Source organism: Corvus kubaryi, unplaced genomic scaffold (assembly GCF_017639235.1).
Source record: "Corvus kubaryi isolate FWS band 111438036 unplaced genomic scaffold, C.kubaryi_AGA036_p1.0 37301, whole genome shotgun sequence".
NCBI lineage: Eukaryota > Metazoa > Chordata > Aves > Passeriformes > Corvidae > Corvus > Corvus kubaryi.
Genome location: NW_024581094.1, coordinates 4,905 through 21,256, shown reverse-complemented (window position 1 = coordinate 21,256; position 16,352 = coordinate 4,905). Strand labels below are relative to the sequence as shown.

General features: G+C 46.5%; 1 gene segment (V, D, J or C); it reads right to left on the bottom strand.

Moving 5' to 3' along the window:
* Window positions 1-3,211: 3,211 nt before the first annotated feature.
* LOC121664469 overlaps window positions 3,212-16,352 on the bottom strand; it is a 13,318-nt gene continuing 177 nt past the window's right edge. The window contains 5 exon segments of the C gene segment in view: window positions 3,212-4,174; window positions 4,631-4,740; window positions 5,850-5,897; window positions 6,352-6,615; window positions 15,837-16,352. The exon segment at window positions 15,837-16,352 is cut by the window's right edge and continues 177 nt beyond it. Of these exon segments, the coding sequence occupies window positions 4,169-4,174; window positions 4,631-4,740; window positions 5,850-5,897; window positions 6,352-6,615; window positions 15,837-15,975 (567 nt within the window).

Sequence of the window (16,352 nt, the reverse complement as noted above, 5' to 3'; positions counted from 1 at the left end):
CTGTAAAAGTCTGAAACCTGGGGCTCCCAAATCTCTTGCCTAACACGGGCTGTGAGGTGTGAGGGAGCAGGGTCTTCACTGTCCTCGAGGATGGAGTCTGGGTCTGTGTCAGGAACAAAGAACTCATGCCAGCACCACCAACTTGTGGACTTGTTTGCAATGGCAGCAGCGCTGGGAGAGCAGGCAGGGACTCACAGGGTGCAGGGCTGGTAAATGATCCACCCAGCTCTTCTTTCCCGTGAGAAGGGCCCTGAGCCGTGCCCGGGCAGCCGGAGCAGCAGGGAGCAGCAGTCTGGGGGTGATGATGCTCAGGTCGGGCACGGAGCCGCTGCGTTTGCCGGGCTGGGCCCTCCCCTGGCCGCTGCTCGGAGCTGCACGGGGCTGAGCCAGAGGACACGCGGGGCTTTGCTGGGAAGGATCTTTTTGTTTCTCCCCCTTTTTCCTGCTTCTAACCTGCTTACGATTCCTCCAGTCACCGTTAGCTCGACTGTAGAATTCTTGAGGGGAAAGTAGAATTGCAGAGGGACTTTTCACAAAGGATGTAGTGACAGGACAAGGTGGAATGGTTTCAAACTGCGAGAGGGCAGAGTTAGATGGGATATTGGGAAGAAATTCTTCCCTGTGAGGGTGGTGAGGGCCTGGCACAGGGTGCCCCGAAAGCTGTGGCTGCCCCATCCCTGGAAGTGTCCAAGGCCAGGTTGGATGGGGCTTGGAGCAGTCTGGGATAGTGGAAGCTCCCTGCCCATGGGAGAGGGTGGGACTGGTTGTTCTTTAAGGTCCCTACAAAATGAAACCATTCTGGGATTCCGTGAATCTACGATAAATCCAAGTCCTGTCAGAGCTCCTCCCACATTGGAATAAGCTTCAACAGGTCCATTGATACCTTCAGGCTTTGGTCCTTGTAAAGTCCACACTCGGGTCCCTGGTTGCACAAGGAGGAGGAGGAAAATAAGAGAGGATGATTTGTGCACAGGGCCATGTTTGATGAGAGATGACAAATATTGAGCAGGATATTCTCTCCAACAAAACCCTGAGAAAACACAAACAAAGTTCATCTCCTACCCATAGCAGGACAGGCAGTGACAGAGGGGAGAAGATGCTAAAGTTGGACCATGCAAAGCCTCCTTCCCTGACAGTGTCAGAGGACTCTGGCCTGCCCCTTCATCCTTCCTTCTCATCTGGGTCAGGAGAAGCAGAAGGATTTTTCTGCACAGATTCAATCTGTAAAAGTGGTGCAAAGATCTATCAGCAAATTCAGAAATCTGACACAACTCTAAGAGCTCTCCCCACCACACTTTATAAAGCATTTCTCCCCTCCTTTCCGTGCCCACTCTATACATAGCTCAATCCTTCCTGCTGTACCCAAAACAACTCCCCAAGTGCAGGCTGTGGTGAGGGGTAGGAGGACAGAATGTCTTAACCTCATTCCACTTTGGCTTGTGGTCTAACGTCTGCTGTTCTTTTCCACAGCTTCTCCCCCTCCCTGCCACGTGCCACCCCAGCCCTGCACCCCCTCCCCATTTGTGCTCCACTTTCCAGAGGAAGTGGTTTTTGTGGTCAGGCATAGACGAGCATCAGTGGTGACCCAGATCTCGATTGTGGCGTCATGGAACTTGTGCTGTGGCCTCTTCCTGCCCCACCTGGGCCATGAGCCCCTTTCCAGCTCCTGTCCTGCTGTGTTATTTCCTTTGCTTTGCTCTGAGGTTTTTATATCTCGAAATAAACAAGAAAGTGCAGGGAAGGGGGGGCACGTTGTGGTGGTGGGAGATTGGCAGCCTGATATCTGAAAGTGTCTTTGAAGTAGACCTTGCAAATCCAGTGCTTTGCAGGTCACATGCCAAGAGCCACTTTAGTCAAACCATTTAACTCATCTCCCACTTGACAAATCCTGTCCCTGGGATCAGTTTAACCTGGAAGAGGAAAGACCAAGATGTGGAAACAGAGGCAGCACAGTCCTTAACTCTTGCCCTTTCATTTGGGAGTGGGTTTGAAGTGCAACATAAAAAATTTACGATGGATATTAATTTTAAAAGTGATACTAAAGGTAGATGAGTATGGAAAGTTTTCTTCCACATCCCTGAAAGTTTCTGGAAGGAGGTTAATCGGTTGGAAATCTGTGAAATGCAGTGACTTGCTTTATAGTTCAAATATGGTTTAGGCAGCTTCTTCAAGCTGTTTCCCAGTGACATGGCAGATTTCATCATGAGTGAAATGTAGGCTCCAAGAGCTGCCTGGAATCCAGCACTTAAGGAGCCCTGGGCTTCCTACAGCTGGAGAGTTATGAGAATGGTGGTTGTGTCAAGGAGAGACGAGAACAAGTCCCTGAATATCTGTACTATAAAATAATCAGGGCAATAGAGATGGAAAGTTTAAAGCCGCTCCTTGGCAGGAGGGGTCAGTAACTCTGTCACGCTGTGACAGGTCACCTGCTCAGTGGTCAGGTGCAGGACCAAGGCAGGAGACCTGGGAGGCTTTGTGGTGTTGCTGCTCAGCAATGTGGGGTCAGATCCTGGCATGGTCCTCCCACATGAAGCACCAGGGCTTTTGGCTAAAAGTGTTTGACTCATGACCCTTTCCAAACCAGCTCTTTGTGAAGTCTGTGAGTCCAGCTGGGTGAGGGACAATCACCCCCACTGATCCAGTGAGGCTTTTCCTGCCACTGGGTTTGGGCATTGGTGTGAGGTACAGGCAGGGTTCAAGCTCTGCAGGGAGGGTGTGTTTCTGTCAGAGCATACTTCTCATTTCTCCCCCACAGAGAAACCTCTGGGGCTTCAGAAGACGTTGGAGAAATTGATGTCACAAACGGAGAACATTTCCCTTCCAGACTTGCCAGGACAGACAGAACCTGGAGGCAAAGAGGGTCCATTGGTGTCCTCACTGCAAAGCAGGTGCCTTGTGCTGCAGTGGGACTTGGGGACAGGACACCTCAGGGTCCTGTGTCCCCCACAGCAGCAGCAATCTGCCTCCAGGGACCTGGGCCCTCCTCACTGTGGCCAAGCCATGTTTTATGTTGTCTTCACCCAGCACAGAGTCTGCCCTTGGGGGAGAGGGGCTCCCCCCTTTCTCTCCCTCCCCACTGTCCTCACAGGGACACAGCACAGATGTCCTGGAGAAGGACTTTGTTCCCACCCTCCAACCCCTTCCCTCCTCCACCCCAAAGCTCAGCTGAAAGGGTGAACCAATGCCTCGAACAACAAATACAAAAGACAAACACGTTTCTCATTTTTTTGTAAGAATTGTTTGATAACAGCCTAAAGAAGTGCCAAGACTTCTTGTGGGTGCCAGTACAGTTCATGAATTAGCAGCATACAGATATCACAACAAGCACTGTTCCAAGGTGGGCACGCATGGACGGGTAAATATTTCAGTATATTTTTATGCAATTGTTATACAATGAACTTGGGAAATCTCAGGTTGTTAGAAGTAAACAAAAAGAACAAAAGTGGTTTGTATTTTTACTAAGCACAAAGCCAAATCTTAAACTGATTTAAATTAAGAAGCTGTTACAGTCAGATACACTTAAAAAAACCCCAAATATTCTTTTTCTTTTTTTTTTTTTCTTTTCTGTGATAATGAGGTGACAGTTTCACTGAACTTGGGACTTCCGGGAGACCTGCAGCATATCCTTGAGGAAAAAAAAGGGGTATCTTGCTCTGATCTAGAAAAGGGTGGCAGAACAGTGCATCCTGAGTAAGTCTCCCTTTGTTTTTCAAAGTGTTTCATTTACACCTGAAAAGGTGTCTGGGGGGTGAACCCTAAGAGACATGAATACCCTAAAGCTACCAAAATAGGAAAAAATCATGTTCAGGTGATATTTAGCCTGCAGTTTTTAACAAACAGCACTGCTCCAGGCAGAAGTTGTCATTTTAATGCAAGTAACAAGCGATGTTTGGCAATGTATAATTATAGCAAAGTCTGCTTCATGCAAAAGAGACGCTGTATGGTGAATGACCCAGGCATCTGGAGGGCGGAATGCTGGAAATGTTTCGTTTTGAGTACTTTTATAGCAATGCAAATAAAGCAACTTAGAATATAATGGCTGGTGTGATATGTAAGAACAGCAGGTGATGTCCCTTGCACAAGGAATGTCCCTGTGCTCCCTCTTGCTCACGATGGTCTCTCAAAGCAGATGGTTTTGGTACTTCAGGACTGCACCACCTGGTTACTTTCAGTCCTGTAACAAAAACAAAGGGATGTTAAATCATTATTTGGGTTACAGTCACAGCTGCACAGTTGTAGAGCTGAAGTGTCCAGGCAAGAGAAAGAGAAGAAAGAGACACTGGGCAAAACCTAATGTATTAGGACTTATATTAAAGTCAATAACCATCAAACTTTCCCAGCTGGAGACAGATGAGGGGATAAATCTGATGGATGAATGCAGGCAAGGGAAGGGATGGATGTAGAAAGAGAAGGGAGAAATGTCTTGAAAGAAAAAAAATTGCATACGGACAAGGAAGAGTACCTGAGGAGCAGATGAAAATGGTATGGCCAGAGGAATAGAGGGATTTTACTGTTGGCAGACAAAAGAAGTATGGATAGACTGCATAAACAGCTCTTCCAGAGAGAAGGAGCATTCATAGCTGAAGAAACAATCCAGATGTTTTCAGACCGGCCCCCCAAGCATACTCACTTTTTTTTTCTTCCACATAAGCATCGTCATGAGCACATTAAAAATTATTCCTTTCATTAAAACTATTTTGAGGCCCAGCTGTGATAAAGACAGTGTGTTCAAGTGTTCATCTGGAAAAAACAGAAAATGAGAGTCACAAGAGCACTGAGACATCCTCGTGTTCCAGACAGACTTAAAAGCCCTTCTTGATGAAGCTGCTCCGTTAAGTGGTGGAGTCAGCTGGTAGGACAGGAAGGGAGATAGGGAGCAGGACTGAAAGACTTTAATTTCTTCTGTTCAGTAACCACTTAATTATCCAATACGCCAGTCTGCCAGCCATCTAACTGGTTTTAAGTACTGTGCATTGGCAGCCCTCCTTCCTCTTTCTAAAATTCTTAAAGATGGGCAGGGGGAAAGCAATTTTGATTTTAATCATAGAACACAATTGTATTTGAATTTTATATTAATCCGAAGTTACAAAGCCATTTGTATTTGAAAATACATTGATCTGTCCTGGAGAAGTAGGGAGCTGTCAGCAAAAACTCATTGTATGTTTATGATTGAAAACCTTTCAGAGAGCTGAAAGGCTGATCCAATCAGCCGTGTTTACTGGTGACTGTTTTCCTGAAATGGTGTTTTGGAAAGATTTGTGAGAGCACAGCTGTTCTGTGAGCAGGGCAGGCTCAGGCACGGGCTCTGCTCTTTGAAGTGGCACCAGCAGCAGATCCTTGGGCTGCAGCCCTGCCCTGACCCCTCCCCAGCCACGAGCTGAGGCAGAGCTGGCTTAGATGCACCCCAGCTTTAGCGAAGCCCAAGCACAGCTGCAGAAACCACCTCCTTAGCTATTGCTTCATTAGGTGTTTCTGCACCCAAAAATAACCCAACTCTTCTGAAGTCTGAAATGTGGCAGTGCTGACTCATCCCAGTACCTGGAGTCACTCTGTGGTGGGCAGCAGCTCTGTGATGAGTCAGAGCAAGAGCATGTGGGCACTAGCTACATTGGTTGCATTAAATTATGCATCTTTTGATATTAATTATCATGAAAAATGGATCTGGGAGGCTGCATTAACACCACGACTTTCAGCCTTGATATTTAAAGCCTGTGGGGGCCCTTTTGGAAATTTCCAGTCTGACCTTTTGCTTCAAAAAAATTCTGCAAGCGGGGAAAATCAGCAAAAACGTGGGAAGGCATTTACTTTAGTCAGGCCAAACTTTTCTCCTAAAATGGTGTGTTACATACCTGTCCTGAAGTGCATGGACAGCCCCGTGACACAGACAGCGCTGGCACCTGCAGAGAGTAACAATAAATTTGATTAGCAGCAAAAATGTACTTCTTCAGAGGTTTATAAAGATAGCTCTGCTTAGAAGGACTAAATTAGAGTTTCTGGCCAACAAACCCTCCCATAAGCAGTCTTTTCTCCTTTTTTCAGGGCAAGCATAAAATATGACCTAACTAAACTTCAGTGTCCCATTGGACAGAGGAATTTCAAGCTTTCTATCTCCCTCAGCGTGTTTTTAAGATCTCTCTGCTATGACTGTACCAGTCTACTGAACCTTAATCTTTTTTCCACCAAGGATGAAAGAGAGAGAAAACAGAAGCAACAAGGCAACCTTCCCCTGTCTTGTGGGACCATAGCAGAGCACGGCTCGCAAGGTTGGGAGCTGCAACCCAGTCTTGCTCAAACCAACAGCACAGAGCCCAGAATGCCTCCAACCCTTCACATGCCCAGCAATGCCATTACCACTCTCAGGATCCTCGCCCTCCAGCTCTCCAAAGCCCTCGTGGCTGGCACCACACTGCATCTCATCCCTCTTGGCCCAGTAGGTTGACAGGTAGCTGGATTCCTCGTGGTTCTCAGCAGTTGCCACCTCCACGACAGCGGATGTGTGCTGCTCAGCCGAGTTAAGAGCGAGCTTTTCAGGGGAGTAATCTGTGATAAGGCACATTTCCAAATCCTGGTCATCTTTAGAGGTCAGCCTGTAGACTGAGGGAGATGGAGTGACTTCTGCAAGTGGAGAAAAGAAGAGTCATTAGATGAGACTATACATTCATAGTTCCTTCGGTGTTAACATACAGTCACTTAGAAATGCAGGTTTCTCCATTAATCCAGTGGGAAGTTGCCTGATCATTGGGACCTTGTGCTAGGACACCTTTAGAGAACCAAAGCATCTACAGCAGATGATGCAGAAGCTACTTCTTTTGACTTATGTTGTGTGGGAGGCACAGAGTGGCCAGGCAGAATTCTTGGAGCATCTGAAAAGTCTCGTGGACATCCACACCCTGGATGTCCATATCTCACCCAGCCATTCCTCTCGGTGACAACTCGCTGAACCCTGCTCTGCAGCCTGGCATCTTGTCCTGGGTGCACCCAAGGATGTGTGTAACAGGTGGAGAGAGCACAAGAGCAACCTGGCCTAGCAGAAGGTATCCCTGCCCATGGTTGGAACATGGTCTTTAAGGTCCCTCCCAACCCAAACCATGCTGTGATTTTGTGATTCTTGAGACAGCTCAGGGCCAGTCTGCTTTTTCTGCAAATGTTCTGTCAAATCCACCAAATGCAAAATCCCACTTCCTCCCTGCGTCCTGAGGGGCAGTGGATAAACCACTAAATCTGAAGGCTGTCCACATTTACCACCGGTCTACTGATGGTGCTCCTACAGCAGAAGCTCGAGAAGCCATGGCAAAGTAGGAACAGAGGGTTGCATTCAGGGAAAGAAAGGGGAAGCAAACAAATATTTCCTTATGTTCCACTGCTTGACAGTGCAATACCAAATTTTCTTACAAAATTTTACCCTGCAGAGAGGGGTTTGAGGCACTAAAGACTGCAGATACAGGACACCTGGGGCTCAGTGCTGGTTTTTTGCTTCAAACTCTGCTAGCAAGTCAGTCAGACTGGGATTTTCCACACATATCAAAACACAACCTGTGGTTAAACCCTTTTTTGCATATTTGACTTTATAAACTTGTACTCTAAAGACACACTTCATCTGATTCTATGAGAAGGTGTGTTCCTAAATCTTTGTTCATGGCTAACAGTAAAATGTTCCGGACACTGCAGCGCTCTCATTTCTGGATGAAATATCATTACAGACATAGTGTAGCCACAATGCAGATTTGGGGCTCTCAGCAACCCTGTGGCTGCATTTCCCATTGGCCTTCACAGATTTCAATGAGAGCTTCAGTTCACGTTTATAAACTGATTAAATGTTCCTGTGTAGGATTGAGAGTTTAGATTAATCTTTGCTCTCTCCTTGTTCACGCACCTCATTGATTATTGTATTGTACCTCACTAAGTGTTGTAGAAATACTGAAGACAGCTTAGCTCCCAGATGAAGAAATTTTCATTTCTTCCCATGGGGAAAGCCTAGAAAGTGTCTCAAAATCTTCTGTATCACTGAAATAAATGTTCCATTCCCAGCTGTTGCCACCTTAGAGAAATAGCCATACTTCTCTATTAATATGATCTCAGAAAAAAACTAATCCACAAAGCCCAAGGGTTCATTCTCTGGCCCATCTCCTGAGCTGTAATTCATCCATTCTAGCTTTGTCCTGGCTTTGAAGAACCTGATGAGACTCTTTGCAAACTGTGCAGAAATACAGCCTAATGTATGTTGGAACTCCCTTAACCCCACTCTCCACCTCCCATACTCCCAGTCAGTGTTTTGGAAATAGGTTTCGGTGATTGTTTGTTAGGGAGAGGAAGGCAGGAGCTGGTAAAAGGCTTGGTGATATATCCGTGTATAAAATACAGATGAGCCAGGGTAGATCATTGCCATGGGTACAGGGAAATGAAAGAGAAGAGGAGGAATTTATCAAGCTGCTCTGCTTCTTTCTCATAATGAGTACTGTGCTTTCTGAAGAGAGAAGTATCTACCTCTCTCTGAATTAGGGTGTTTTTCTCCCTTTCAATCTGTGCAATGCTGTGATCTTGAACACATAAAACAATAAAGTCTGTTTTCCACAGGAAGCATCAGCAGTTTTGCAAAATATTAGTTTCCTGTTCTTACTCAGTGGTGGCTGCCTCTGTTCTGGTGCTGCAGCTCAGTTCCTGTAAGTTCCTTTGTGTATTTGCCCACTGCTGTGAAAGTTTGCAGATAGTTTTGGTAAATACCGTCTAACCACAGCACTAGGACCTGTTATTCTGTCTTAATGAGCTGGTGCATGTGCTGGAGGTGTTGTATATTTATGCCCTCTACTTACAGGAAAGAGTGAGAAGTAAATAATGGTACTCTGAGCTTTCCATGCTGCCTAATTTTATCTTTACTAAAGGATGTCTTCCAGGTGGAAGAGCAGGAGCTGTTGGAATGCTATTCCTGCCCAGTATACAGAGGCAGCCAACTAGAGGCTGATTTCAGGGAGAGAGCAGTAGAACCCTATTCCAACATCAGACTGAGACCTGTGCCCTTTTTTTTTCCCCTCCAACCAAGCTGCAGTAGAAATCCTGAACTGGTTTAATTCCCAGCTGGTATTGTGCAGAAAATGATCACATTCTCCGTTCCTTCCAAAGCAAACCATCTGCATCTCTGGTCAGACTGGAATTGGTGCTCTTTGGTGTTCTTACCACTCCTCAGCCTAAGACATGATGTTCCACATCCAGAGTCAACCTGGAGCTATTGCCCCACTCTGGGGCCACCTGTACCCCCTGCACACTCATACAGGCCAATCTTGCCCCCAGAGGAGCAACTCCAATGAATTAACAAACACTTCAGTGATGTTTCCTGTCTGTCCTCCAATGCATGCTCTAAAAGGTCTACCAGAAGTCCTCTGTGAAATCAGTCATATTGTAGAAATACTGAAGACAGTTTAGCTCCCAGATGAAGAATTTCTTTCCATGGGGAAAGTCTAGAAAGTGTCTCAAAATCTTCTTTATCACTCACAGATGAGGAAATAAGAGTTCCTCATTTGTTCCATTCCCAGCTGGATGCTGGGGTGACTACAGCAAGACAGGATGAACGCATTTAGGACTGGAACTCTTCCTAGACTGTCTAGACTCTGTCTGGAGACAGGTAGCAGAAGCAGGTCCTAGTCCAGCATTAGCCAAGTCATCCAAAGTGCAGAGACTGAGGAAAGATTCAGCGTCTGCAAATGTGAATATGCTGCTTCACTGGCACAGTTCAGGCATCATTCTGGTCTCCTTCCAAAAAATGTGTTTGTTTTTGCCTCTGTAATTACACTTGGGGAAGTCAAACTATCAAAACCATCCAAAGTCTTTCTCACAAACCTTTTAAGGGAAAGATTTCCCACTGAACCAAAAATAACAGTGAATTAATAGAGGAACATACCCAGTATATGAGGAGAAATCAAGTGCTCAATGGAATAAATAGCTCTCTAGTATCAAACCAGGACAAATCCTGGGCTTTTAGCATGTGTTCACATTCAGAAAAAAATGAGATTAATTTTTCTTAAATTTCTTATTGGGAAACTGTTGCGCTTTTGATGGGATCCCCTTCCTTTTCAGACGAGGGTGAAAGAGCAGAGGAGGCTCCTATCCTGCAAAGTTCTTTCTTTCATAGTCTCATAGTTTTCTGAAGGCAGAGTTCAAGGGGGTTACATGATAAGGCCAAGCAGTAACAGCAGCAGCAGCAGTCAAACAGCAAGTAGAAAACAGCTTCTTCTTCTTCTCTAAACTTACAGAAGTGTGGATTATATTTGTTAACTGACCAACACGACTAACACATTAGTCTAGTTTTTCTTTTCTTAACCTATCCCGGTCTAATTCTAGCAGTTGTGAATCTTACACAAGTGTTACATAGGTATTACACAGATTTGCATTTACAGTTTCTATCAGCTCTTATTGTTTATGTGAACACTCTAAAAAATGTGAAGCACATAGTTCTATCTATATTTTGTCTAAAGTAAAGAAATTCTGTGAAAAGCAACAGTGCTGCAGTAAGAACTGTGTTTAAGATTTCTTTGCTGCAGCACTCAGCATATATTTCTACTAAAAGTTAAAAATCTATATTTTTATTTCACTTTGGTGTGGCTTCATGTATCTCAGCTTATCCAAAGGTTTTAATTCAACCCTTGTGCTTTGGCTTTCCTCTGGGCCTGAGTCCAGAGGAGCTTTCACTCCAACAGGAAACAATACCCTGTTTGTGTTTATGTATGGATCTACTCATGCACCATCTAAACCACAGGAGAGAATTGCTACAATCTCCTCTGCTTCTCCTTTCAACAACATTAAGAAAAGATTTTTGGGAGTGAGAAGGAGCAATTCTGCTTATCTAATCCACTCTCTCATGGGTGACTGAGATGGATTAACCCATCTGTGTGACAATTTCCTGTAAACAAAAAGACTCGAAGTGGCTGTTTATGCACCTCCTGAGAACCTTTGTCATTTTCACAAAATGCTTTTCTGTGCATTTTCTTCCAAAGTCAGACTGGTTTTCAATCGCCAGATCAAGTTTTCAATTATATATGGCAGAGGTTTTGTTTCCAGAAAAAAAATTCTTGGAATAGTATAATGGTTATGGATTTTAAAACAGAAAGATCACTACATATTCTCTTAGGCTAAGACTCAGAAAATGCAGTCTCTAAGCCCTTAGTCAGAAGAGCCTCCAGTCACCATGCCATGACTATTAAACCTGGACACCACCACCTTCTCTCACTGTTCTGTCCTGCAGTGGGTCACTGCCACACCACAGCCAAACCCTCCTTGCATTGCAAGACAGCATCTCTATTCCAGCTGGCTTTTGCCAAGGGAAGCTGAAAAGTTGGAATATGCTTCCATGAAATCCCTGGTCCGTCTACCCAACAAACAAATGATTTACCACTCCTGGGGTTAATATGGAGCAGAAAGCTCAAACTTACTTGGGGTAACAACAAGTTGGGTCCCAGTTCCAAACGTGGGTTTCCTGTATCCCTGGTTGGCACACTGGTGCCAGCCTCTACAAAAATGTGGGCAGGTTTTTGCAATGCATGCTGGCAGCCAGGTCAACACACAGTCCAGAGCAGGGGATAACTTAAGGGAGCAATGATGAAACTTGCTGACTTAGGACACTATCAAAGTACCAGATAAATCTACTAGAAAATTATCAGGGTCAGAAACACAGAGATCAAAGTTTTTAAAAATGTTCATTCATTCCCTGGTTACAGTTGTGTGGTGTTATATATTTTGGGGCAATACAAGGAATTATCTGCTTTTCCACCTGTAACATCACCTAAAATCGCAGTTCCCTCAGCCGGGCAGTTAAGGGCCACAGCCTTTCAGTCCAGCTTTTCTCCTGGGTATTTACTACCCACGTGCCTTGATCACCAACAAGGCTCTTTTTCCTAATGTCAGTTATATCCCTCTCCATCCCCATAACTCATGTGACCCAGGAAACCTTTGTGAGGACCCCACTGGCCTTGGTTACAGCTTTGTCCTTACAGGTTTCCATGGCACACTGTGCCCCTGCCTCGGGCTTGGAGCCTCACAGGCAGCCTGGTAACTCTATTTCTTGGGAATTCCCACTCTGTCTCTCAGCTGTGCAGTGCCTGGAGCATCACAAATGGTCCTGCGGCTGTGACAGCTCAGCAAACCTGCAAGTCTCGGTGGCAAACAGAATCCCCTTGCAGTATTTGTGGGTAATAGAGTGTCTGTACATCAGATAATCCAGCCAAAAGGCAGTCAAATCCATTCCAACACTGGTATTAAAAATGTTATAGTGCAATGCTCCTTGGTGGTATTCTGATACAAGCAAAGACCAGCTAAAATGGTGATAATCACCCCAAGTGGGTATGTTCTAAATCATAGAACCACAGGGTGGTTTGGATTGGAAGGGAACTTTAAAGGTTATCTAGGTGAACTCTCCTGGAACGACCAGGGACAACTTCAGCTAGGTAAGATTGCTCAGAGCCTCATCCAACCCGACCTTGAATGTTTCCAGGAATGGGGCATGCACCTCCTCTCTGGGCAGCCTGTGCTGGTGTTTCACCACCCTCACAGTAAAAAAAATTCTTCTTTAGCTCCAGTTTGAATCTACCCTCTTTTGGTTTAAAACCATTACTCTCTGTCCTGTCACTACAGGTTGTTTTAAAAACTTAATCTCCATCTTTCTTTTAATTTTGAAAGTACTCTGAAGAACTGAAAGGCTGAAATAAAGTCTCTCTGGAGCCTTGTCCAGGCTAAACCATCTAAACCATCCCTCTCAGCCTGTGCTCACAGGAGAGCTGCTCCATCCCTTCTGAGCATTTTTGTGGCCCTCCTGTGCATCTACTCCAGCAGATCCTTGTCTTTCCTGTATGGGGACCCCAGAGGTGAACACAGCTCTGCAGGTGGGGTCTCACCAGAGCAGAGCAGAGCAGAGGAGGAGAATCAATCCCTCAATCTCCTGGGCAGTGTTGCTGGGGGTGCAGCCCAGGATGGAGTTGGCTTTCTGGGCTGTGAGTGCACATCCCTGCCTCTTGGCCAGCAATGTAAATATCATAAACATCCTTGTTTTTCAATGCACTTCCATCTGACTTATATAATCTATTACTTTTCTTGAGGCCAATGGATAGATCCTTTAGGAGACAACAAATCCACATGACTGACTTTGCAGGGGAGCAGAACCAGGCTTTGTCTTAGCTGATCCCAGGAATGCAATTGGAGGAGGAGCACTGAAAGCATGTCCCTGCCAGCTTGGACAGCTGCCCTGAGCTAAATGCCACTGCTTGAGGTGGGCTGCAATGCCTATGACAGCTGCCATTCCCAGATCTTGGTGTGTGTTAACAAACCTGCTAATTAGTAAAAAAATCAGGATAAATGTACCTGGCAAAACCAGAAGTCTCGTCCCAGATCCAAATGTGAATTTGTAATTACCTCCGTAGCCACACAACAGCACAGGCCTCTACAATATCCAGAGCAGTACTGAATGGAGCCTGCAGCAATTAAATACCCCACCAAAAGAAACCCACCCCCTATGGTTACAGCTCAGGAGAGACCCAATATGTGCATTTTTTGTGTTCACATACAATTATGAGTCTGGTTATCTCCAACTATTTCTATCCACATACTAGAAAATTCCTTTTTACCTATATGAAACCAGTTTCACCCCTCCTCATTTTCCTGGTCTGTGCTGGCTTTCACCATTTCGCTTCACTTGTCCTCTGCTAGAGGAGCTTGATTTAGGAGACCACTTCCTGCTGACTTTCCAAGAAAATTCCTGTTGGCACATGTAAAACCTCTGCTATGTTCTTTCTCAGGAGTAGGGAGGGGAGAATATAGCTGCAGCCATGGAAATCACTCTTAATACCAGTTGAAAATTCATAGTCCTGTTGCTAATATATAGCGGGGTGGCAAAGTAGGCAAAATAACTTGTGAAGTGAAAGAAGTACTTCCACCTGGGAATCCAGACATACCTGGAGAAACCATGAGTTTGGTTCCAGCTCCAAAGGTAAGCTTGCCATAAGTCCCAGCATAGCACTGTGACACAGAGCTTTGCAAAATGGTGCACTGGGATGTGCACTTGCTGCATGAAGGCTGGAGAACATGGCAATGCAAGGTTTTATTGGAAGCAGCTCACAGAATCACAGAATCACAGAATGAACCAGGCTGGAAAAGACCTTTGAGATCATCAAGTCCAACCTGTGACCTAACACCACCTTAGCAACTACATCATGGCACTGAGCGCCACGTCCAGTCTTTCTTTAAACACGTCCAGGGACAGTGACTCCACCACCTCCCTGGGCAGACAATTCCAGTGCCCAATCACTCTTTCAGTGAAGAATTTTTTCATAGTGTCCAGCCTAAACCTCCCCTGGTGCAGCTTGACGGTGTCCTCTTGTTCTGTCAGTGGTTGCCTGGGAGCAGAGCCCGACCCCCACCTGGCTACAGCCTCCTGTCAGGGAGCTGTGGAGAGTGATGAGGTCACCCCCGAGCCTCCTTTTTTCCACGATGAACAACCCCAGCTCCCCCACCGTTCTTCACAGGGCTGGTGCTCAAGACCCCCCACCAGCCTTGTCACCCTCCTCTGGACACGTTCAAGCATCTCCACGTCCTTCCTGATCTGAGGCGCCCAGAACTGGACACAGCACTCGAGGTGTGGCCTCACCAGTGCTGAGTACAGGGGAAGAATCCCCGCCCTGGTCCTGCTGGCCACTCCATTCGTGATCCAGGCCAGGTGGGCACACTGCTGGCTCATGTCCAGCCTGCTGTCCATCAGCACCCCCGGGTCCCTTTCTGCCTGGCCCCTGTCCAGCCACTCTGTCCCCAGCCTGTGGCCCTGCAGGGGTTGTTGTGGCCAAAGTGCAGGACTCGGCACTTGGGCTTGTTAAACCTCACACTGCTGGACTCAGTCCATCTATCCAGCCTGTCCAGATCCCCCTGCAGAGCCCTCCTATCCTCCAGCAGATCGACACATGCTCCCAGCTCACCAACGTTACTGGCTGCCACCTCAGCATAAATAAGCACTTCCTTCAGCCACTTCCTCCACCTGGTTAATTAATTTTCTGTGTATTCTGTCCTCTGTGTCCACACAGCAGCAGCCTCTGTCCATCACTGTGTGCACATAAAACCTCCCAGATTGTGTTTGGAGCCTCCTGACTGCTGCTGTTGAGTCTCACCACCCTGTGTCACCTTTCTACTCTCTTCTCTTGCAATGTCCACCCTCCTTTGCAGGCCACCCTTCATGTTGTAATGATTCACACTTAGAATCATGGCAACATGGAATTGTTTAGGTTGGAAAAGATCTCTAAGACCATCAGGTCCAACCCATACCCCAGCAGTGCCTTTTTCACCCCTAAACTGTGTAATTTAGCCAAGAGTGTCCAAATGCATCCTCCCAGTCCCCACAACTAACAGGAAAGATCCACAGCTTGTGTCATTCCCATTTCTGCTCTCTGGATCATAGCTCCCATTCTACACTTCCCAGCAGACACAGCAGTAACCCAGAGATCACTGCTCTTGCTTGTTGCCAACAACTTCAAGTGCGTTTCGCTCCTCCTTTGCAAACATTAACCCTGGCTTTGAGTGGACTGAAGTTTTCCATTGGGTTCAGTGTCCCAAATCTCAGAAATCTTACTTTGTCTTACACATCCCTGCTCTTGCATTTCACGTACTTGTTGTCACTTTTCCAATACTTCTTTTCCCCAGCATGGAAACATTTCTAGTGCACACTGGTTAAGCACAAAATCTCCAAATTATTGCCTGAGAACACTAAAACCACCCGAAATTTCTCCATAAAGCCCCTGCACTGCTCCTGGTGCAGCTGGAGAACAACATTGTCTGTATTGAGCCCAGCCTGGCTCAGAGGGGACACAACTCACCTGGGACAATGAGAAGTCTGGTTCCACTCCCCCAGGTCAGTTTTCCCCAGTCTGCAGAAGCAGCACTGTGTGAGAGCCCTTTACAAAATGGGCCTCTCCATGCAGCCCCCTCAGGGGCTGTTGCAGGGCTGGGACACATTCAGTGCTGGAGCTGCCCCTGCAAGAGCCTCTGAACAGCCACACAGATTTCCACACATCTCCTCTGGCCTCTCTTTGCCCAAAGCCCATTTCTCTGTCCACATCCCTGGGGATAACTGCATTTGTTTACGGCCACTAAACACGTCACAGATGGGAAGCACCAACCCCTCAGTTATCAGGGACCAGTTTGTGCTCCCTGCCCCAAAGGCTGCTTGCACTGGAATGGCAAAAGGGAAGGGAAGAAGCACCTGGAGGCAGCCTGGCCTCAGGGTCCCTGACACAGCCCACCTTCCCAGCAGCCCAGATTTCCAGCTCCAGGAGGCATCTGTGCAATGCCAGAGCTGCTCCAGCATTTCAAGCCTTGCTCTACATTTCAGC